Below are 24693 nucleotides of genomic sequence, written 5' to 3'. Positions count from 1 at the left end.
GATCTGCCTTTTACAAACCCGAACTGGGTGGGGTCCAGAGTTTGGAGATTACCAATGTCTTTCTTTATAAGTTCCATGATGATACGTTCCATGGCCTTGCAGACCAGGCTCATCAGGTAAATGGGCGGTAGTTCCCGGAGTCCGTCATGGCTCCCTCTTTGTGGAGTGTGGTAACCCTCGCTGTGCGCCATTCAGTGGGCACAAAGCCTGAGGTGAGGCTATGATTGAACATGGTACTTAGGTGGGGTGCCAGTTCGTTCTGTAGTTAATGTAGAACGCAGCCTGGGATGTTGTCTGGTCCCATGGATGCTATGTTCTTGGCTTTGGAGAGTGTGGCTTTTACCTGTGCAGCCATGATTACAGGAACTTTGCATTCTACCGGTACAGAGATGGGCCCTTTAGGGGGGGGGGGGGGGGTAAAGTTAGCATTGAACCTATCTGCCAGGATGTTGGCAATATCAGTTGAGTCTGTATATTTAGTGCCATTAGGCTGTAACTCAGAGCAGATGTGAGTGTTGCCATTGAGATTCTTCACATAACTATAGAATGCTTTGTGGTTGTCTTTAGAATCCGTGGCAATTTTGTTTTCGTAACTAGCTTTGGAGGATTTTATGAGGGATCTCAGCTTCTTACTGAGGCTGACCAGGGAGTTCCTCCACTCATGGGATTTTATTCTCTTTTGCAACAGTTTCTTCCTTCTGTTGTACAGTTTGTTTATGGCAGGAGATCACCAGACTGGCTTCCTTTTTTTGGAGGATAGCATCTTGGTTCTGTTTGGGATAGCACGATCCATGCACTCGTGTAAGTGCTTATAAAGTGCAATTGTGTAGGATTCAGCAGTCGTAACTGTATTGTCCATCTGCATGGATGTCATGAAGTTCACCACTTGTGTCTTAAGAAGCATGAAGTTGGCTTTGCAGAATTTGTTTTACTGTGGTTTCCTTAATGGGGGTTGGGGGCAGGATGTGGATATCTAGGGTGATTAGCTTATGGTCGGATCGGACCAACGAGGTGTTGACTTCAGGTGTGGAACACCGGTCACTCCTGTTGGTAATGACTAGATGTTCATCGTGTTTCACTGTTGCAGTCATGACTGTAGGGTTCTCCCCTGCCGGCAGGCTGCCCTTGGTTGGCCAGAATCCCAAAGTCTGGGTCCAGCGTCGGCTGTTCAGCCATGCTCCCTGACGTCAGAGTGCCAGGCGTACAAAGCTGACAGCCGACGCCATCTTCTCCAGTCTTTCTTGCCGTGCAGTGATAGCAGTTCGCATTTGCCGGTCGGCGGACTCCTGATGAATTTTACTGATATACTTTGGTCTGAAGACTTTCTTCTCCACTCAAAGCTAAGTACCCTGTTGGGGAAACTTTTTTCTTGCTCCACTCCGATGTCAGAAAAAGTTAATAATTGTATTTCATGTGGGAAGCAAATACCTCATAAGGATTTTCATTCTTACTGTATTCCTTGCTTGGGCCCTGACCACGACGTAGCTAGTTGTCGGTTTTGTGCTAGATTCAATCAACGTACAATTAAGCGAAGGTACGATTTTGCTTTTCATTACTTCAGTAGGCGCTTTAACTACAAAATGTCATCGGATATGGTCCCGGCTACCCGAGTTCATAAACGTCGCAAGGATAAAGACAGGCCTCCGAGGTCCAAATCTGATGATAACGCACAAGCGGAGCCAGCTTCAGGTTCAGCCGTCATCAGTGAGGCGCTTTTGCAGCCCCTGTCGTCGGCCATTTCAGAACCGATGGCTGAAATGGACTCTCATGAGGAGCCAACCAGGCCTTTAAATATTTCTGTTGCAGGACCTTCGGACAACGCTCCTTCGGATGGGTCCGGAGCCGCTGTGCAGGTACCGGCTTCCGCAGGGGTTTTCAGGCCTACTCAGCTACTAATAAAGGCAAAGCCAAAGACAAAGGCAAAGACTCCTTCAAAAATCAAAGACTTCTACACAGGCTTCTTCTGAACCGGCTCCCAAGTCACAGAAGCAGTTACTCAAGATGGCGGAGGATTTGCTTACTATGATTAGGGGTTCTCATCCCCCTCCAGACAAAAGGCCAAGGCAGGATATTTCTTATGATTCCTCTGATCAGGCTTCTGTTTCCGCAGTTTCTTCTTCTGATTAGGAATATTCTTTCCCACCTTATGAGGATTCTGATGCTGAAGAATGCATTCCTTCAGCTTCTCCCCCTGAGGATTTCTCTTTTTGGGGAAACTTTGCATGAAATGAGGGAACATTTCCACTGGGAAGGACAGGAGTATTCGGAATCCAAGAAAAGGCTGAGGGAATTTCTTCTTCTTCCCCAGCATAGACCCCTGGCTATCCCTCCTGTTTTGGATATTGTGGATGATGCCTTTCGAGGCTAACTTAACCCCTGACTCTTTTCCTCCTGCTCCTGTGAAACCTGATAGATATTACAGGGTTCCTGATTCCCATCAGTTTTTATACAAGAACCCTTCTGCTGACCCTGAAACCATTTCCCAGGGTCCTAAGGGAGCTAAGGCCGCTTCTGCCAAAAATCCTACTCCTACTGAAAAGGATTCTCGATCCTTAGAAAGATGGGGCAAAAAGTGTACACTTCTGCTACTTTGTCCATTAGGGCTTTAAACTGTCAGTTTCATATGTTTAAATACCAGCAATTTCTATTGTCTGTCTTAAAGCAAAAGCTTACTTCCATTTCTGCCTGTGCAGAGGATAAGGAATTACATGATTTATTGCATGCCACTGAACAGGTTGGGAAGCATGGTTTACACTGTGGATTTGATGCCTTGGAGGCTTCTTGTAGGGCTGCGGCCTCTGGCACAGTCATTAGGAGGCATGCATGGCTAAAGGAACAAAATTTACCTGAACAGGTAAAGGCAAAATTATTGGATGCTCCTGTTCAGCCTAATGTTTTGTTTGGATCAAAAGCTGAAGAGGTGATTAAAAAGATGGATGATAAGGGGAAATCAATGCAAACAGTTAAAGATTTCTTGCAAGTACAGCCTCCTAGATTTAGCAGGAATTGGCCTTCGAAAAATTGGTCCTTTCCCTCTTCAGACAGGCCTCAGAGGGGTAGATATAGACGTTCCAGAGGGAGGCCTCAATCACAAGCTGCTTATAGACCAAGACAGTGGACTGCTTCCACCCCTAGGGGAGGAGAGGACAGGTCACAATCTCAAAGGAAACAAACTCAATGACTCCCTCTGTGGGGCTTCAGGAATTTCTTCCCTGGAAGCCCCTCTAGGAGGAAAGCTCTCTTTTATCAAAATTGGACTCAAATAACCCAAGACAAATGGGTTTTGGATGTGGTTTTAAGAGGTTACAAATTCCATTTTCATACCTTGCCAAGGCCAAGCAGATGGCCAGACCTTCCAAAACATCAATGGATGGAGGCCTTAAACCAGGTGGAAGCTCTTTTGGCTATGAATGCCATAGAACTGGTTCCTCTTTCAGAGAGGGGAAAAGGGTTTTATTCAAGGCTCTTTCTAGTCCCAAGGAAGCAAAACTCATGGAGACCCATTCTGGATCTGTCGGTCTTGAACACCTTTCTAGAGATTCCAAAATTCAAGATGCTTACTCTACAGCAGCTACTTCCAATGCTGTCCAAAAATGCATGGATGGTGACTTTGGATTTAAAGGAGGCATATTTACACATTTCTATCAGGCAGGATCACAGAAAATACCTCAGGATCTGAAGTAGGCAGACTTCATTCGTCTGCAACCTGTGGGTATCGGATCCGATCTCGGATCCGAGCCGGCAATTCAAAAGCTTAGGCTCCGAGCTCCTAGCTCCTCCCTCTTACCCATAACCCCTTGCCAAGCCCTGACTGACCTCAGATTTCGTTTGCCGCTTTTCAAAAAGCAACGGAATTCTAGAGCTCCTGGCGTTGGTTGAGTTAAGTTAGATTTTTGACAGAAAAAGTTTTCTAATTCTCTGTTTTTGTTTTTAATCTAGTTAGTGTTGTGTGTGGTTAAGGCTTTCCTCCCTCTTTAGTTAATTTTTATCGGGTTTTCGTAGTTTGTTTCTGTGTGTGTGTATTTAGGCCTTAGGTTTGTAATGTCTGAAGCCCCTAAGGCTGTTTTCGAAATGTGCAGTGTGGCCATAAGCTGTCCCCAGCAGATGGCCACACTGTGCAAGAATGCTTGGGGTTGAACACCTGTCTTCTGGTTGTACCATTTGTGCAGGGTTCAACCCGGCTTTGAGGGAACGGAGGTCGGTTGGTGCTGGCGGTCTTTACCCCCAGATACTGCTTCGCCTCTGCCCTTCCAGTCAGCAACCTGTTGCTGTGAGTTCTCCCTCCGGCTGGGACTCAACCTCCCAAAGTTGCCGGAGGGGAAGGATTCTTCTAGGAGAGACAGAAGGAGAGGCACAGGGAGAAGCACCACAAGAGGAGAGCAAGCTTCTAGTTGCTCCTCCATCTAAGCTGGCCTCCCTGTGCCTTCTAGCCTTCCTCCTCCTCGGCTCCACTCCCTCGGTTCTCTCCTGGACCCGAGGAGGAGGAGGCTAGCCCTTCCAGGAGGTCACCGAGGCGGCTCTCTAGGTCCGCTCGTGGCCTCCTCTAGATCGACCTTTTCAATGAGCTGCTGATATGGACCGGATGATGAGGAAATTCATCCAGGCCCAAATGCAAATGGGAGTGCTCCTAGCCCCCATCCGGGAGGGGCTTGACCCCTTTTTCGCCCCTTAGCTCCTTCTCCACCCATACCACGGGTTCGAGCTATCGGCGCCTGCAGATTTGGATCCGGGGTGGGTCGGATCCGATAGGTCGGAGCACCTCGGATCCGCCCCATCCCTTGAGTGCTTCGGGTACTGACCGACCTCGGAGCCGAGGGCCGAGCCTCGATCCGAGGGAGCTGGTGTCTCGGCCCGTCCAGGTCGGAGCACACTGGTCTCTCGGATCCGACGGTTTCAGTCGGATCCGAGTGGGGGTCGGCTCTCGGGGCTTAGAGAAGCTGGCTCCCCCTCGGCTTTCGACGTTGTGGCAGGGGCACTGTCGAGACATCCGGACCCCCGGTCCCTGCCACGGCTCCATCCCGCACTCCATTGCAGTTGGGCCAGGCCCCCACCAGCCGGTCCCAGGGACAGCCCGCCTCGATGTCCCAAGTGGTTCCCTTGGAACATCCATCTGCTGAAGAGTACTCCTCGGACAGCCCCCCCGATGAAGTACCTCGGAAGCGTAAGTGCAAGAGGAGGCACATGGACACGCCTGAGTCCGCCACTGAAGACACGGACTTGGATGAAGGGGAAGGCCCCCGTAGGTCACCGCCTGAGGACGCCCAATTTGGAGACACCATGGAAATGTTAAGCATCAGGGGGTGGTCTGCCCCAAGGCTTCTTCGAAGTCTGTGTTCTTGGAGGCATTCGAGGCGGCCCTTCTACCTCTTGGGTGTCCTCCTGCTGACCCCTGGTGGATCTTATATCCATCAGGGCGGAAGGATCCGGACACCATTGAGCCTATCCTGCTCGGACCGCATTCTTTCTCCTCCATCAGACCGCACTCCACTGGAGTAAGGGTCCCCAGTAGATGCCATGATGATGGCTGCAGCCACGAAGAGGGAATTGGCCCAGGAGAGTCCCTCCCCATCCTCCGGCAAGGAGTCCTGCTTCATGGATCGCATTGGGAAGCGAGTTTTAGTTCAGCGACCTTCTCCTTGAGAGCGCTGAACTACATGGCACATGTCATCAGGATGCAGCGGGATCTGATTAAAGAATACGCTGCATCTCCCGAGTCCATCTCGAGTGAGGATAAACAGGTTTACTCCACCAATGGCCACTCTCAGATCAGTATCCAACACATGCGGCTGCTGTCTCATGCTACTGAGGGAGCTAGAGCCAGCGGAGCAGGCCTTGTCATGAGGCCAGGCCTGGCTCCGCCATTGTGATTTTGCAGAGCCCTTCAAGGCGACCTTCAATGCCCTTCGATGGTTCTGCCTTGTTTGGCAAGACTGTTCGCGAGACACTAGTCCAGAGCGAAAGGACGGGAAGACGCTGTCTGCCGCCGGAGTCCGCTTCTCAGCTCCCCAGAGGTCCTTCTAAGAACCAAAAGGGACAGAAGAAGATGTGGTTCCGAAGTCGCAGCAGTCCCAACCTGCTCGGATAACCAGTCCTTCCGTGGCAGAGGAGGACGGGAGGTCGTGCCAGAGGCAGGGGGGCTCCTGGCAATTTTGGGTCCAGAGAACCCTTCTCTGAGAGACCCATGCAGCAGCCCTGAAGGGTTGCCCGGCTGTCCGTCTCTGGAGGCAGTCGGGGGGGCGGTTTTCGATGCACCTGACTTCTTGGGAGTCCATAACAACAGACAGTTGGGTGCTTCGACTTATATCCAGAGGATATTCAATACCCCTATTCAAGATTCCCAAATCTCGCAGCCTCCCAGATGTTCCACCCGACCAAAGGGAGGCGGCAGCTATCGAAATCAAGCAGCTGCTAGAAAGAAGAGCCATCCAGCGCGTCCCCCCAGATCAAGCCGGATTAGGGTTTTACTCCAGGTTCTTTTTGGTGCCAAAGAAGACGGGGGACTTAAGACCAATCTTAGACCTTTCCCAGTTGAACCTGTCAGTAACCAAGCAAAAGTTCCGGATGGTCACCTTGCAATCTATTCTCCCCCTCTTGAGGGAGAACGACTGGATGTGTTCCATAGACCTCAAGGATGCGTACTACCACATTCGAATGGACAGACGATCCAGGAGGTTTCTTCGCCCGCTGGGAGCCAGTCATTATCAGTTCAGGGTCCTCCCTTTGGTCTCACCTCAGCCCCAGGGTGTTTACCAAGGTGCTAGCGGTGGTAGCGGCCCACCTGAGGCTCCAGCGATTACAGGTCTTTCCGTACCTGGACGACTGGCTCCTGACGGCATCATCAAGGCATCTTCTGTGCTCAGCCAGGATTACTTTCTTCAACTAGCACCAAGGCTGGGCATCACGATCAACTGGGAGAAATCTTTCTGTATCCAACTCAAATTATAGATTTCATAGGAGGAAGACTAGACACCAAATCAATGCGAGCCTTCCTCACCCCAGACCGTATCACCAGCCTGAGGTGTCATGTGACAGCAATCCTGCAACCATCTCCAACTGCAGCTTGGTCCTGAGGGCCCTAGGTTCTATGGCGGCAGCTATTCCGCTTCTAATTCATGCCCGTTTACATGCGGGTTCTTCAATGGACCCTTCAAGTTCAGTGGTCTCCTCTTTGTTCGCCTCTAAACGCTCCGATTGCGGTCAGCAGAGCGTGCAGGGACTCCTCTGTGGTGGCTTCTTTCTCCGGAGCCCTGGCAGGGAGACCTTTTGCTGCATTTCCCGAGCCACAGTGACCACGGACGCTTCTTGCCTCGGGTGGGGGCATTCTGCGGAAAGATTGTCCAAGGCACGTGGAATCCCACAGAGACGCCATTGCATATAAATGTCCTGAAATGAGGGCGGTGCTCCTAGCGCAAGCACTTCACCACGCTCTTCCTTCAGGGACTATTGCGATTCAGACAGACAACATGTCCGTAGTCTGGTATATCAACAAGCAGGAGGAACCAGGTCTTACCCCTTTGTCGAGAGGCCATGAGAGTCTGGGAATGGGCGATTTCCACCAAACGCTTTCTGGTAGCAACGCACATTCCGGGAAAGTCCAACATCCTCGGACAAGCTCAGTCGCACCATCCTTTCTCCACACGAGTGGTCCCTCAATCTTCAAGTAGCGAAGAAGATTTTTTGCCGCTTGGGGCAACCCTGTTGCGATCTTTTGCTTCTCCCTCAAACGCCAAATGCGACAATTTCTTCGCTCTACTTCCCACCAGGAGTTCCCGAGGATGCTCTGGTGCATGCTTGGCCTCCCGGTCTCCTTTATGCCTACCCTCCACTTCCTCTGATGCAGAGGCTTCTGCAGAAAGCCAACAGTTTGGGGAGCAGAATGATTCTCATTGCCCCATTCTGGCCTCGACAACCTTGGTTCCCTTTGTATGGTCTCACAAAATCAATCCACCATGGATTCTGGATCCACTGGATCTCATCTCTCACCCTTTGGGAATGCCAGTTCCCAATTTACGGACCCTGAAGTTGACAGCTTGGCTGCTCCAATTCCAACCTTAATTAGGACTCCCGGTATCTCTTCACCGGTCAAGGCCATTTTGGTGGCTGCTCATAAACCTTCCACCAGACAGGTTTATCGGAGTAAATGGAAGAGGTTCTCTATATGGGCAGGACAGAGAACTGTGGATCCTTTTTCAGCACCTATCTCTGCGGTGCTGGATTTTCTAACAGACCTTTTTCATCAAGGGGCTAGTTCTTCCACGATTAAGGTACAATTGGCGGCTATCTCGCATTATCACATTGGTCATGACACAGCTCCTCTTATGACAGCGAAATTATGCAAAACTTTTCTCAAAGGAGTTTTTTTGTTAAGGCCTCCAGTCAAGGAGGTTGTACCGCCTTGGGACTTGTCTTTAGTCCTGCAGGCTCTTACTGCTCCTCCCTTCGAGCCGGCAGCTTCTGCTGATTTCAAATACCTGTCCTGGAAGACTGCCTTTCTGGTAGCTATCACTTCAGCCAGAAGGGTGTCTGAGCTTCAGGCTCTATGTGTCAAACCGCCTTATCTTTCTTTCTTCCCTGATAGGGTGTGCCTCAGGACCAATCCATCTTTTCTTCCGAAGGTCTCTTCTGAATCCAATATTAACCAGTCAATCAATTTGCCTGTATTTTTTCCCAAGTATTCAAACAAAGGAGAATACAAATTGCATTCTTTGGATGTTCATAGACAATTACGTTTTTATATTAACAGGACAGCTGGCCACAGGAAATCAGATCAGCTGTTCGTCTCCTTTGCTAAATTTGCTCTGGGTAAAGCAGTATCTAAAGTCACTCTATCTAAATGGATTGCTAATTGCATTCTGCAGGCATATGACACTTCAGGCAGACCTGCTCCTCAGAGGGTTACGGCTCATTCTACTAGGGCAGTTTCTACGACAGCCGCCTTTAAGTCCCGTGTTTCGTTGGATGATATCTGCGGCAGCTACTTGGGCCTCGCCTCATACTTTTATATCTCATAACAAGGTGGATGTTGTTTCTAGAGGAAGAGCATCCTTTGGCTCAGCGGTGCCGCGGAACATCCTTGCATGACGGCCCAAGATTCAGGTAGCTAGGGACTCTGTCCCACAGGTTGCAGACTAATGAAGTGAGCCTACTTCAGATTTAGAAGTTATGTACTCATCATCACGTTCCATCTGACTAGGTGACTTCATTCGATGTAACCATCCCTCCATCCCCCTGTCCTTTATAGAGCGAGTATTTATGCTGTTTTAGTGTACTGTGGTCAGTATTTTGAGGCAAACTCAATCTGAGGTCAGTCAGGGCTTGGCAAGGGGTTATGGGTAAGAGGGAGGAGCTAGGAGCTCGGAGCCTAAGCTTTTGAATTGCCGGCTCGGATCCGAGATCGGATCCGATACCCACAGGTTGCATCCGAATGAAGTCACCTACTCAGATGGAACGTTATGGTGAGTACATAACTTCTAATTCATAGCCGGATCGAGGCACTTTCAATTCTCTGCGCTGCCCTTTGGATTATCTACTGCACCCAGGGTCTTCACCAAATGCCTGGCTCCAGTAGTAGCTTACTGCAGACTCAAGGGAATTCAAATTTACCTTTATCTGGACGATTGTCTAATTCAGGCAGACAGCAAGGATGTCTTACTCCAGCATCTAGAATTTGTACAGAACCTCCTCAAGTTCCTGGGATTCTCTGTAAACATAAAAGTCCAATTTGACACCATCACAACAGATAACTTTTCTGGGTGCTCTTCTAAACACCACAACCCAGATGGCATTTCTGACATCCGAAAAACAGTTACAGCTGGCTTCAACTTTCAAAACCTTGGCAACTTTAACTCAGCTATCTGCAAGGAAATTCCTGCAGGCTTTGGGTTACATGGCCTCCTGCATCCTTCTCATACCATATGCAAGACTACACATGAGGAAAATACAGTGGTACCTAAAAAGTGTATGGTCTCAGCATTGCCACAGTTTAGACATACTGATCTCCGTCCTTCCTTGCCTTCAAAAGGAATTTCTTTGGTGGTCCAGGACATGTGCTCTAAACAAAGGGAAACCCTTCTGTCTGCCTCCTGCCACTCAGATTCTAACCAAGGACGCCTCGGATTATGCTTGGGGAGCCAATTTGCAGGGCAACTGTCTGCAGGGCCTTTGGACAAAGGATCAGAAGCACCTGCATATCAATTTAAAGGAAATGTTAGCCGTTCAGAAAGCTCTATTGGCCTTCAGGAATCTTTTACAACCAGGACAACTACTAATATGGACAGACAACACCACAGTTATGTGGTACATAAACAAGCAAGGGGGATCTCATTCCTACCCCCTTTGCAGACTAGCCATGGATCTATGAAACACAGCTCTAGCTTGCAATCTGGATCTTCAAGCTCAGTTTCTACCAGGGAAACAAAGCTTCCTGGCAGACAGTCTGAGCAGAAACCTTTCGGATCCACACGAGTGGATGCTGGACACCAAAATATTCAGGATGATAACAGCAGTCTGGGGATGTCCTCACATATACCTCTTTGCATCCCATCTCAATCATCAACTACAGAATTTTTGCACCAGGACTTTCCACAGAGAAGCTTGGAAAGTGGATGCCCTGTCATTCAGTTGGAGGAACCTCTCGGGATATGCCTTTCCGCCTCTTCCTCTTCTTCCACGGGTCTTATTGAACATAAAACAGGACAAGCCCAAGATGATAATCTTGCTGGCTCCAAATTGGCCTTGGCAGTTTTGGTATCCTACTCTAAAAAACCTATGTCTGGAGCCCCCTTGGGTTTTACCTCAGTCTCCGAACCGTCTGTCCCAACATCAGGGTCAGGTTCTACACTCTCATGTCAGAACTCTCAGCCTGGCGGCCTGGTTAATCCAGGGCCTTTGATTTCTTCTTTCCTACCCAAGCAGGTTATGGATGTCATTTTAGAAGCCAGACATCCTAGCACTAGAAAATCTTATGCAGGAAAATGGAAAAGATTTTGTTCCTGGATGCAGGCTCAGGATTCTGATCCTCTTCTTCCTAACATTACCTTAATTTTACTTTACTTGACAGATCTCTTACATAAGGGTCTCTCTCTTCCATTAAGATACATGCCTCTGCTATTTCTGCTCATTATAATACAGACCCTCCCATCTTTTCCCACCAGCTCATGAGACAGTTTCTCAGAGGAGCTAAGAACTTAAGACCTCCTAGATTTCCTCCCATTCCTGCTTGGGATCTCAACTATGTTCTGGAAAAACTAACCTTGCCTCCTTTTGAGCCTGCTGCCTCTTCTGACATCAAGTTTTTATCTTGGAAAACAGCAATCTTGTTGGCCCTAACCTCTGCCAGGAGAGTTTCAGAGTTACAAGCTCTTATGGCTGTGGAACCTTATATTATTTTTCATCAAAACAGGGTATCTTTGAGGACTAATCCTACCTTCATGCCTAAGGTGGTTTTCAAAGTGGCTTTAAATCAAACTGTCCACTTGCCAACCTTTTCCCCCTCTCCTCAAAATAAAGGGGAAAGGATCTTACATTCCTTGGATGTACACAGACAACTACGTTTTTACCTGGACAGAACCAAGGACATCAGAAAATCAGAACAGTTGTTTGTTTCTTATGCTTCAAGTTCCCAAGGTAAAGCCATTTCAAAACAGACCATTTCTAAATGGATTGCTTATGGAATCAGATTTTGTTATTCACACCATGGAAAGCAAATCCCAGGGAGTATACGGACTCATTCCACCAGAGCTGCTGCCACTTCTGCGACCTTCCTCAGGGGAGTTCCTACCAAAGACATTTTGGAAGCTGCAACTTGGAGTTCAGTGCATACTTTTTCTAAGCACTACAATCTACCTCTCTACTATAAGTCTAGGGCAGGCTTTGCCTCTGCAGTCTTGCAGGGCCTTTTAGCCACCCCTTCTTCTTTATGACCACCTCCCTTTCTTTCAGCTTTGGGATTCTACCCTACAGTCATGACTGCAACAGTGAAACACGATGAACATAGTACAGTTGTGTTCACCTACCATAAATGTAGATGTTTGAGTGTCTTCACTGTTGCAGTCTGGGTTTCCCTCCCTCCTGTCCCCTCTTACTTTTACTTTTCACCATTCTTCTGAGGTGTATTTGCAAAGGTTTTGGGACCTTTTTCATTTTGGGACTCCTGACATCTGGGGCAAGAAAAACTGGAGAAGATGGCGTCGGCTGTCAGCTTTGTACTCCTGGCGCTCTGATGTCAGGGAGCATGGCTGAACAGCTGACGCCGGACCCAGACTTTGGGATTCTGGCCGACCGAGGGCTGCCTGCCGGCAGGGGAGAACCCTACAGTCATGACTGCAACAGTGAAGACACTCAAACATCTACATTTATGGTAGGTGTACACAACTGCACTATCAAGGATATTGTTGCCCCTGGTTAGGGTGTGAATAAGTTGATCCCGGGCATTGGAGTTTATGAATTCCAGAAAGTGTTGAGCAAAGGATTTGGTACACTAGTAGTTTTCCCAGTTAATGGTGGGGTAGTTGAACTCGCCCATTATTAGGTTGATGTTCTTCGTCTTCCCTTGCTGCAGTCCTGACAATTGGGTATAGTCCGCGTCCCAGTCGGCCCGAATACCAGAGAGAGGCTGACGCCGGTCATGGCGCTTAGACTGACGCCAGTACGTCAGGGTACTAATGCGCATGACCGACGTCATTTCCTCAGTCTTTTTTGCCGCATGGTCCGATGCAGAAGCAATTTTGCGAGTGCAGGTTGGCGTTCTGAGATCTTCCCGAACCGGAGTTTCAGACCGAGTACAGAGTTGGCTAAGTACCCGTTGGGGAACATTTTGGTTTTTTCTTGCCTCAGCATATTACCGGATGTCAGATAAAGTGAATAACTGTATTACTTGTGGGAAGCAGATACCGCATAGGGATTATCATACATTGTGTATACCTTGTTTAGGGCCTGAGCACGACGTTGTTGGTTGCCGCTCTTGTGCTAGATTTAATAAGCGCACTATTAAGAGGAGGCTTGATTGTGCTAGGTTAGTGTTTGGGAAGCGTAATTATACTATGCCGTCGGATGCTCCGGCGCCTGCTTCAACTAAGAAGCGCAAGGACAAAACAGTGAAGTCTAGGGGTGAGGAACCGGCAGTCCCGGACGCCGGTCCTTTAGAAGGCTCAGGGGAGCCAGAGGTTTTGCCAGGAGTCTCTATGGAGTCTCAGGCAGATACTTTACTGTTACAGGATGTGCCCTCTCAGGAAGTAGGCCAGGCTGAGGGGCTTCTCAGGTAACTGTTCTTCCCTCTCTTCCCAAGGTAGTTAGGGCCTCTCCTTCTGTTTCCAGAGCTTCTTTTAGAGGACGCCAAGTTCAGCTTCTGTAGGGGCTTCTCCTAGCATTTCGGGCTCTGTGCCTAAGAAACATATGCTTAAAATGGCTGAAGATTTGATTACTCTGATTAGAGGTTCTATGCCCGCACCTGATAAGAGGCCTAGGGTGGAACAGGAGTTGGATAGTTTTGAACAGTGTTCACAGGCTTCAGAGTCTTCTGTGGAAGACTTGCAAGAGTTTCCTGCTTATTCTGATTCTGATGTGGATGATTCCACTCCTTCAGCTTCTCCTCCTGAGGATTTTTCATTTTCAGAGACTCTTCACTCCATGAGGGAGCACTTTAAATGGGAAGGCCAAGATTACTCTGACTCCAGAAAAGGCTTAGGAATTCTTGTTTTGCCTCAGCATAGGCCCTTAGCTATTCCTCCTGTGTTGAATGTGGTGGAGGATGTTTTGCAGAGGCTTCTTTGAACCCTGATTCCTTGCCTCCTGCTCCTGTTAAGCCTGATAGGTATTATAGGGTGCCCAAGCTCATAAGTATTTGTTTAAGAGTCCCAGGGCGGACCCAGAAACTGTTTCTCAGGGGCCTAAAGGTGTTAAAGCTTCTGTTGTTAAAAATCCTGTCCACTCTGATAAAGAGGCAAGGGCTTTGGATAGGTGGGGTAAGAAAGTATATACTTCTTCCACTCTAGCCATGAGGCGTTGAATTGTCAATTTCATATGCTGAAATATCAGAATTATCTCCTTTCACAATTGAAATCTAAGGTGGATGCTTTGGCGGAAGGTATTGAGTGTAAAGAATTGCTGGATTTGGTTCATGTGTCTGAACAAGTGGGTAAGCATTCTTTGCAGTGTGGTTTTGATGCTGTTCAGGCCTCCTCGAGGGTGGCTGCTCCTAGTTCTGTTCTTCGCAGACATGCATGGTTGAAGGATCAGAATTTAGCTGAGCATGTTAAGACCAGGATTTTGGATGCTCCTTTACAGTCTGATGTGTTGTTTGGACCGCCTGTGGAAGCAGTTTTAAAGAAAATGGAGGACAAAGCTAAGTCTATGCAGACTGTTAAAGATTTTTGCAGGTGCAACCTCCAAGTTTAGTAGAAATTGGCCTGCTAAGGGGTGGACATATCCTGCTTATGGTTCCCAGTCTAGGGGTAGATCTAGACGTGGTAGGGGCAGGGCTCAAGGTTCTTTAGGCCTAGATCAGACAGTTCACCTGCTCAGACTTCTGGTGAGGGCAGGGTCAGTCCTTTCGTAAGCAGACCCAATGACCTGCCTTTTCAGCTGCCAGTGGACTCTCGTCTGGCAGCTCCTTTGGGAGGAAGATTGTCTCTTTCAAAGAAAATTGGGATTTAATCACTCAAGACAGATGGGTGCTGGATATCATTCATCACGGGTACAGATTTTATTTCCACACAATGCCCCTTTCAAAGGCATGCCAGATGTTCCTCCTCCACAAAGAAAAGAGGCTCTCAAGCAAGTTTCTCAGTTACTCCAGATAGGGGCTATTCAGCCAGTCCCTGTATCAGAAAGGGGCTTCGATTTTATTCTCGCCTGTTCCTAGTACCAAAGAAGGGGAACACGTGGAGACCAATTTTGGATTTATCTATCCTCAACACTTATCTGGACATTCCCAAGTTCAAGATGTTGACGTTACAGCAACTGTTACCTCTGCTGGGCAAGGATCACTGGATGGTAACTTTGGATCTCAAGGAAGCTTACCTTCATGTGCCCATAAGGCTAAGTTGCAGAAAGTATCTGCGGTTTCAACTGGAGATTTTCATTATCAGTTCTCTGCATTGCCCTTTGGCTTATCTACTGCCCAGAGTATTCACAAAGGTTCTGGCTCCAGTGATAGCTTACTTCAGGCTTCAAGGCATTCAAATTTATCCTTACTTGGACGACTGCCTGATTCTGGCTCAAGAAAAGGAACACCTTCTACAGCATCTGGAATATGTCATAGCAGTGCTAAGATGCCTAGGGTATTCTGTGAACGAAATAAAGTCCAGTCTAGTACCCTCTCAAGACATGTGCTTTCTGGGTGTGAGACTGAATACAGCAGCCCAGATGGCCTTTTTAACCCCGGACAAACAAAAGAGTCTGTCACTTTACTTCCATCAACTATCTCATCAGTCCGTGCTGACTGCAAGGACAGTCCTTCAAGCATTAGGGTTCATGGCATCTTGTATTCTAGTGCTTCCCAATGCCAAACTGCATATGAGGAAGCTGCAATGGTATCTCAAAATTGTATGGACACAGCACTGCCAAGATTTGGACACTGTCATTCAAATAATACCTTGCCTTCAAAAGGAATTCTTGTGGTGGGCTCAGGAATGTCACCTAAACAAGGGACTCTCTGTGACCCGCCAGAGGCGAGTCAGATTTTAACGACAGATGCCTCGGACACTGCTTGGGGAGCTCATCTAAATGGAAAGTGGATACAAGACAAGTGGCCTGCCAGACTACAGCATCTACATATCAACATGAAGGAGATGTTAGCAGTCCAGTTTGCATTGATGGCGTTCAAGGAGTTACTTCTTCCAGGGCAGGTGTTGATTCTGACAGACAACACAACTGTCATGTGGTACATCAACAAGCAAGGGGGAACACATTCTTATCCTCTATGCAGGCAGGCAATGATTTTATGGGAGACTGCGTTAAGCCTGCAACTGACTCTTCAGGCAAGGTTTCTGCCAGGAGCACAGAACTCCCTAGCAGATGTATTAAGCAGACAAATCATGGATCCCCACGAGTGGAAACTGGATCTTCATGTATTTCAGAAATTGACAGTGTCATGGGAACTCCAGACATAGATCTGTTCGCTTCTCCACTAAACCACCAGCTGCCAAAGTATTGCACAAAGGGGTTTCATCACACAGCTTGGAAAGTGGATGCTCTGTCTTTCAGTTGGAAAAACCTTCATGTCTATGCCTTTCCACCTCTACCTCTTCTTCCAAAGGTATTACTAAAGGTCAGACAGGACAGGCCAAGGATGATTTTGATAGCTCCAGATTGGCCTCGACAACACTGGTACCCACTTCTAAGGAGTCTTGTAAAGAAGCCTCCATGGCCTTTACCTCTGATTCCTCATTTGTTATCTCAGAAGGACGGTCATCTGCTCAATGTCAAGCTTCAATCTCTTCATCTCACAGCTTGGCATATTCTGTGTTGAAGCATGGTAGGTCTCAGCTTCCTCAACAAGTTTTAAATGTAATTATGGAAGCTAGAAGGCCTAGTACTAGGAGAGGGTGCAGAAAAATGGAAGAGATTTTTATTTTGGAGTACAGCAGAGAATTTGGAGATTTCAGAGCCTAATTTGAGTGTGGCTCTTCAATATCTTACTGAATTATTGGACAAAGGTTTGTCCTTCTCTTCCATAAAGATTCATGCTGCAGCAATTTCAGCTCACTATGATTGTGACCCACCTTTGTTTTCGCATCCTTTGTTCAAGCAGTTTCTTAGAGGGGCAAAGAATATAAGACCCCACGTAGAGCTCCTACTCCTGCTTGGGATCTCAATTTTGTGTTGGAAAAACTTACTCTACAACCTTTTGAGCCTGCAGCTACTGCTGAATTGAAATATTTGTCATGGAAGACTGCTTTTCTGTTGGCTATTACTTCTGCAAGAAGGGTGTCTGAGTTGCAGGCCCTTATGGCAGTAGAGCCCTTTTGATTTTCCATAAGGACAGGGTATCATTACGCACTAATCCTTCCTTTATGCCTAAGGTGGTTTCTAGTGTGGCTTTAAACCAAACTATTCATTTGCCTACGTTTTTGCAGATCCTCAAAATAAAGGGGAAAAGATTTTGCACACTTTAGATGTACACAGGCAATTGCGTTATTATTTGAGCAGGACTAAAGATTTTAGGCAGTCTCAGCAGTTACTTGTTTCTTTTGCTTTGAGTTCACAGGGCAAGCCTGTGTCAAAACAAACTATTTCTAGGTGGATTGGCTTTTGCATTGCATTTTGTTATTCCCATCATGGCAAAGAGGTTCCAGCTGGGATTAGGCCTCATTCCACTAGGGCTACTGCCACTTCAACAGCATTTCTAAGGGGTGGCAACTAAGGATATTCTGGAAGCAGCTACTTGGAGTTCAGTGCATACTTTCTCTAGGCATTATCACCTGCCTATATACTCTAAGACTAGAGCTGGTTTTGCCACAGCTGTTTTACAAGGCATGTTGTCAGCTCCTGCTACTTTATAATTTGCCAGCCTCCCTTACCTCTGCTTTGGGATTCTACCCAATTGTCAGGACTGCAGCAAGGGAAGACGAAGAACATAGTACAGTTTTGTACCTACCATAAATGTAGATGTTCGAGGATTCCCTTGCTGCAGTCCAATTTACCCTCCCTCCTTCCCCTCTGTGTTTCAGGGTGGTTGTGTAGGTGAGTTTTCATGCTTATATTTTTTGTATGTATTACTGTATATATTGTACATGTTTTTTGGTGCAGGTTGTTTTTGGGACTTGTCTTTTTGGGTCTTCTGACATCTGGGGCAAGAAAAGACTGAGGAAATGACGTCGGTCATGCGCATTAGTACCCTGACGTACTGACGCCAGTCTAAGGCGCCATGACCGACGTCAGCCTTATACTCTGGTATTCGGGCCGACTGGGACGCGGACTATACCCAATTGTCAGGACTGCAGCAAGGGAATCCTCGAACATCTACATTTATGGTAGGTACAAAACTGTACTTTTGGTTGAACCCTAATATTTTCCAGCACATCAAGAAAAGAGGAGTGAGAATCCTGGGGCATGGTGGGGGATCTGTAGCAAGCTACAATTTGGATTGCAGTTTTGCCCAGAGTTAGTTGCACTTGGATAACCTTGGATGAATTATGCTGAGCAACTAGCCTGGAGGTGTGGCTATCCTTAATGAATATGGACACACCTCCGCCTTTGGTGTTCCAGTCCAGGTTACATGGCCGAAAAGTGTGGTATGAGTTATAGCCTGGTAGTGCAGGTGTGCTCTCTGGAGCCTTGAACCAGGTCTCCGTCACTGCACAGATATCGATCTTCTCCATTTTAAGGAGTGTCTCGAGTGAGTGCATTTTGAGATTTAGACTTCTAGCATTGAGTAGCATCACCTTCAGTTTTTACTTGCCTGTTCCTGTTACGGTGGTGAATTTTTCCTTTGAACCTTGCCTAAAAAAGGCACTATAGGGACGGCAAGAGCCTTAGCCAGTATACGGAATCCCAGAGGTGACAGGTGCAGGCCATCTCTGGCAAAGCATCGTGGTCTGTCGACCATGTCATACCAGTCAGACAGATACTGGATCCCCTTTGAATGACACCAGAAGCTTAGCCAATTGTTGAAGTCAATCGTTTATACATAAATAAAAAGAGTAGCCTACTCCCTGAAAAAGTATTCCTTCTTGGCTTCCCATTTCTCACACACACTTCTGGTATATTATCCTGTGTCTCCCCTTACTTGCTGCTTTCCTTGTTTTCTTGCTTTCATATACACCTTTTCTTCCCCTTTCAAACATTTGACAGGTATCCACCTATGTGGACACTGTATCACTGCAGCCATAGCTCTCAACCAGTCAGGGGAAAATCTCAACAGCATCAGGGACAAATCACAAATAATCAGGGACAATCAAGGGACACTTTTAAAATATTAGAACTATTTAACTTGGGACATTGACAGAATAAGAGAAGGTGAATTAATATACAGTTTCTGAAGTAAAAGAAGTCTATAACTCTTAATTACTGTCATTATTTATTAAGTAGAATTCACCACCTTTTGTCCAAATGTCATCAGTTTTAGGAGGGATTAAGAGAGACTGAGCAAAAATTTGATTCAATATCAAGGACGTCCCTGAAAATCAAGGACAGTTGAGAGGTGTGCATGATCTGGCTTTATATGCTGCTTTGTGCCTTTCTGACAAGGAATATACAAGCATATGCAGCATAGCTTCTGTACATACTGATTTATTTCAAGAAGCACACTGCCACCCAGTTGTGTAAATCTTGCATGCAAGTACAGTGTATATGAGTGTCTCCAATAATGTGAGAGTCAGAGTTGTTAAAGGGGTAATCTGGTTTATTAGTTGTTTGTTTGCTTAACTTGTCTGCATCCAAGATTGCTATACTTTTAGATTTCATATTAGTTTATTACCACTGTTAGACTGAATTCCACAGTTTTCATTAGAATGTCTGTTTCTATATGAAAATTTATAATCTTTTTTGTACGTTCCAAAAAGTACTTTTTAGCTCTACAGGGAAACGTTTCTGATAATTTCAGAAAAGCACTAGCATTATCTTTTCACTGGTGGTGTAATATGTTAGGCTATTATTTTAATATAGCAATAACCCACGCCTGGGTGTGGGTAATGCGGGATTTAACCACGGTTGACGTGGTCGCCCTCGGGACAAAACAAAGACAACCGTGGTTAAATTCCGCATTACCCACACCCAGAAGTGGGTTATTGCTATTATACTATGACATTATTTAAGAAAAGAAACAATTACTTTTCTTAAATAATGGCATTGTATAATGCCTCTTTGCTGCCCTTCCGCAGCTGTCTGGCATCCGTGGCACTTCTGATGTACTGCGCATGCCTACACAGTACATCAGAGCTGTGGCCAAAAGCAACGGAGAAAGCAAGATCTCCGTTGCTTTTTACTGTTTTGTTATGTTAAATGGGTTTAACATAGCGAGACAGCTTTAAAATAAGCAACGGAGATCTCCGTTGCTTATTTTAAAAATTGCTATATAAACCCATTTAACATAGCGAGACAGGTTTAAAAAAAAAAGCAATGGAGAAAGCAAGATCTCCGTTGCTTTTTACACACTGTGTCGCTATGTTAAAGGAGTTTAACATAGTGAGACAACCTGTGTCGCTATGTTAAACTCTTTTAACATAGCGAGACAGTGTTTTAAAAAAAGACTTGTACTAATGGAAAAAGTCCGGGCGACCGGACCTTTTTCCATTAGTATAAGTCGATTTACAACGTGCACGCTGGCCAATCCGCGTGCACATTTTGGAATATTAATAGGGGGTCATGGTATAATGTGCATTTATACTGAATACAGAGACAAATGGTCACATGTTAATGGTTTTGTTTCAGCTGACTGACTTTGGACTGTCCAAATGGAAACAGACCTCCACAATGTCTAGACAGTCGTCTACATCCTATGGTGTGGGAGGAACATTGGCATACAAACCTCCTGAAGCCCTCACTGATTTGAACTACAAACCCCAACAGGCATTTGACAGCTATAGGTGAGGATCTGATGTTTTCCACTCTTTTTGAAAACTCTCTTGTGTGTGCTGTTTATGTCATACTGCTGGCGGTGCTGATCATGGTTCAACACCAAAGACTTGTCTAATAAGACATAAAATAGCAGTTTCATCATTTTGGTGCAATGGACTGGTTTTCTATCCAGAATTACTTCAGTGCCTCACACAAAAAGGATCAGTTAGGTTTTATATAATGAGTAAATGAACAAATGATGGCAGTTTGTTGCACTTTTTTTGCTTTCATGCTGAAATGGCAGTCTTTGTTGACTTGCTGAACATAATGCCCTCCTTCAGTGATGACAAGAACTGGTGAATTAAGTTGCCATGTGAATGTAAAAACTGTGCTCCTTAGGGGAAGGTATGATAGTTTTGAAGGAAAGGCCAAGAATCTCTCCCACATAACAGTATACAAATAATTATAATTAGTTGCTTAGGATAAAACAGAAGTTAATTTGAAGAAAATATTAAAACAGACAACATGGAAAAAAGATTTTCCTTGTATCAACTCTCACTTCTTTCTTACTGGTGCTAGCAAAGGCAGTATGGACTGTATTAATTCATTTATGTTAATATACAAATTCAGTTACTTATTAGATGTTGACTGTATTGCCTTTATGCTAATCTTGGGTTACAACCTTAAATACGCTATATTGGTAATAAGGCAAGCTGAGCACATTGTTCTGATATATCCCATACAAAGTGGAGGAAGAATGGGTATGAGGAAAGTTTTGAAATACATTGTATCAACATTTGTTACAAACAGCACACGTAAGTCTTGGGATACAAGTAATGTAAGACAGCATTGGAGTCAGCGTTAGGCCAGAATTCTTATCATCATAGCCAGATGTGAGGAGGAGAAGCATGATTACATCAGGGAATACATGGCGGGGGTGGGGGGGTACAGCATAATGACAGATGAGACTACAATGGGGGGTAGTAATGCAGTGTCAGGGTCAACAGCTGCAGGAGGGGGAAGCAGATGTCACAACAGAGGTACATTCTGAATAAGGGTGAAAAAACACTGCAGACCGTTTGCGTGGTGTGCACTGTACTCCCTGACTGACATAGGAGAAACAAATGGTTGCTACAGCTGCTGAAGCCTCAGATGACAGACAAGAAAGAAAGAGGAAAGGAACGGAAGTGGGAGCTGAAAGTGGTTTTGTACATCAAGCTGTTACTAGAATTTTACTTCAAGAGGTGTTAGTTTCCACATTATGCAGTCATTGGGTATTTATTTTGTTGTTTGATTTTTGGGAGCATTTAAGGGTCTCCGAGTGCCATTGCTGGTATAGCATTTGGTGCTATATATATATATATATATATATATATATATATATATATATACACATATATATACAAGTGTCTTGACGGTAATCTAGCAGTACTGAGCTTAACCTGAAGTATCTATTGTTTAAGTTGTGGAAAGAAAGCTCATCCCCTTCTGTGTTAAATGTAAAGCTGTTTGTACACCTGTTGCCCCATTTGGTATGTACCTCTCAAGACATCTGCAACAGCTGGAAAGGCCACAGAAATACCTCACTAAAAGAATCACAGGCCTAAAGCAGATGCCCTATGCTGACCACCTTAAAAAACTCCAGCTATACTCTGTCGCATATCGTCTACTCAGAGGCGTTCTTTACTTAACATACAAGGCCATGTCAAACCCAGAGCTGTTGGACATGCTACACTTAAGGAAATCCCAATCCCTCAGAGCCACATGCTCCAGGGATCTAAACCTTGTCATCACAATAAACAAAACATGCTGGAGGGATAGGTTCCTGACCCAGAGACTCCCCAGACTCTGGAATAGATTGCCCATACATGTCAAGCAGAGTGCCTCTCTGGTCCTCTTCAAAAGGAACCTTGACGATTGGATGGGAGAAAGGAAATTCACCCTGGGGATCACGTCAGTCACCCGGCTAGACAGGGGTACAGGGAAGTAAATACTGTGGGAAGAAATAGACAGGGAATTGTTATGGCTAGGCTTGTATGGGCCCTAGGGCTGATAGCCTAGTACCATCCTATGAACCTATGTTGCCATACTATTTAGGAACTACTTGTAAATGTTGATTCTTAACTGTAACATTTCTTTATATCTTCCAGGCACAGGGTTAGCCATTAGCAAAGCCTGTTGTGACTGTTTTGTTAATTTATTCTATTTATTTTGTTATGCCGTGATCCTGTTCTAATCAGTTAAGTTCTCAGCAGCAGCATTGTCAAGTTCTTATTTATATTTATTTCTAACATTTATTACTAGTATTTTTATGTGTGTTTATTATAATATTATTGCATGTGTATGTACTCTGTATTCATTGTTCTTAATTCTTGTGTGTTACTCTCCAAGTTATATCTGAAGGTACTCTGTTTGGATCATTGAAGTTGAAGTTTCCTGGTTGCTAAAAGATAAAGATATTCATTGTCAAATTTATGTTATACACTTGTTTTCAAGTGTTTATTGATGTCCTTCCATATCACTGTTGCAGTATTCTTTACAATAGGGATTCCCTGCCAAGGGCAGCCTGACATCCGGCCAGTAAACCAAAGCCTTCACAAGTATGCTTCCTGTGCATGATGTTGGGCATAAAGGAGATGTCCGGATGTACCATCCTCAGAACTTCTTTGCTGCCAGTTTGATGACCGTCTTCGATTGTTGGTCTGTATGCTCATTCGTGTGCTCGTTACCTAGCTGATTCAGATAACTTCCCCATTGGGGATTTTGTTTCCTTACCTTTTTTGTTTGACTTTGTTGGGTTGTTGGTTTCATGTCATCTAGAAAGGGTAAGTGCCAGTGTGGGAGACAGATTCCCCAAAAACTGTCATGTGCAGTGTTTTTTACTTAGCTGCTTCTCACGACCATATGTCTTGTGCTGTTTGTCAGGCTTTCATACCTAAGATGTTGCATAGTCAGCTTTTTTCCGTAGCTATTTATTTAGAGAACTAGCATCTTAAGCTTCTCACTAAAGACACTATAGAAGGACCTTCCCAGCCCGAGGGACAGCCATCTGTAAAGAAGGTCAAGAAAGCTATGTCTGATTCTTCTGCTGTGCCGCCTTCTCTGGATGTCGCATTTGAGGTTAGTGAAAGTCTAGAAGACCATCTGGTCTGTTCATCAGATTCGTCTGCCACGAACGCTCCAGAGGCCTGCATGGATTCGGCTTCCTGCATGTCCTTGGTGTCCTTGCAGACATCCACTTTGATGTACAGGGGGGAACCACGGCTGATTATTTCTAAAATAACTAGAGGTGTTACTTAAATTTTAGTGAAGGAAGAAATTCCGACTGCACTTATTGAGTGTTGTGAGGGGTCAGAGCCTCCGAAAATCTGTAAGGCTGATGTCCCCTTAAAAAAGAAGCAGAAAACTAAGCATATTTCTCTTGCCCCTAAAGACCCTCAGAGTGAATGGTAACATTTTAGTCAGGGTTTGTTTAATGCTCTTATGGCTTTGAAGCCCCCTTAGGGGGTTCTTTTCCTGCTTCACCTTAGTCTTCTACTCCTCGTAAGAGGCCTAGGGAACAAGACTGCTCAGATTATGATGAAGATTCTGATGAGGAATCTCTGACTTATTTCTCCCATATTCCCTCTCCCTTAGATTATGTTTCTGAGAAAGAGGAGTCTATTAATCCTGACTAACTTAGAGGAGATTCCTTTGGTGACACAATTTCCAAAATGATGGAATTTTTCAAATGAGATTTTGCTCAGGTATCTGATGTTCAGAAGAGGTACTATGAGCTCCTGCAAAAGGAGTCTTCTAAGCCTTCTGCTGTCCCTCTTGTACTTGTTGCCCTGCTGGATGCCTGTTCCACTTCTTCTCATTCTTCTGATTCCATGCACCTTTCTCCCAAAAATCCTGATAGGTTTTATAAGGTGCCTGATGACTGCAAATTTCTTTACAAGTGTCCCTCTGCTGACCCCTCTGTGGTGTGACTTGCCTCTGACAAGCCGTTGAAGCTTTAAACTTCTACAAAGTTGCTTCCTTCTGACAAAGTTAGCAGAACTATGGAGAGGTTGGGTAAGAAAGTTTATATTTCTGCCATGGAATATTTTAGGGATATGAACTATCAGATGCATATGACCAGATATATTTTAGCCCTTCTGTCAGGTTATTTCTGACCTTCCTGACTCTGATGGGAAGATTTCTGTGCTTTCTTTG

The 24693-nt window shown here is 45.8% G+C and overlaps 2 protein-coding genes across 4 annotated transcripts in view; one reads left to right on the top strand and one right to left on the bottom strand.

The window, feature by feature from the left end:
* The window catches only part of LOC122790712 (receptor-interacting serine/threonine-protein kinase 2-like), a 652068-nt gene that overhangs the window by 133778 nt on the left and 493597 nt on the right, over positions 1-24693 (top strand). For both annotated transcript variants that reach the window (XM_044058268.1, XM_044058269.1), the window contains exon 4: positions 20371-20525. In XM_044058268.1, coding sequence (XP_043914203.1) covers positions 20371-20525 — 155 coding nt within the window. The remainder of the gene's footprint in view (positions 1-20370; positions 20526-24693) is intronic.
* Positions 1-24693, bottom strand: part of LOC122790713 (receptor-interacting serine/threonine-protein kinase 2-like) — a 1224079-nt gene that overhangs the window by 1041091 nt on the left and 158295 nt on the right. The gene's annotated exons all lie outside the window — the stretch shown is intronic.

The sequence above is a fragment of the Protopterus annectens genome, chromosome 16.part0 (assembly GCF_019279795.1).
Source record: "Protopterus annectens isolate FY-2018-M chromosome 16.part0, PAN1.0, whole genome shotgun sequence".
Classification (NCBI taxonomy): Eukaryota; Metazoa; Chordata; order Ceratodontiformes; family Protopteridae; genus Protopterus; species Protopterus annectens.
This window is presented reverse-complemented; position numbering and strand designations above follow the sequence as displayed.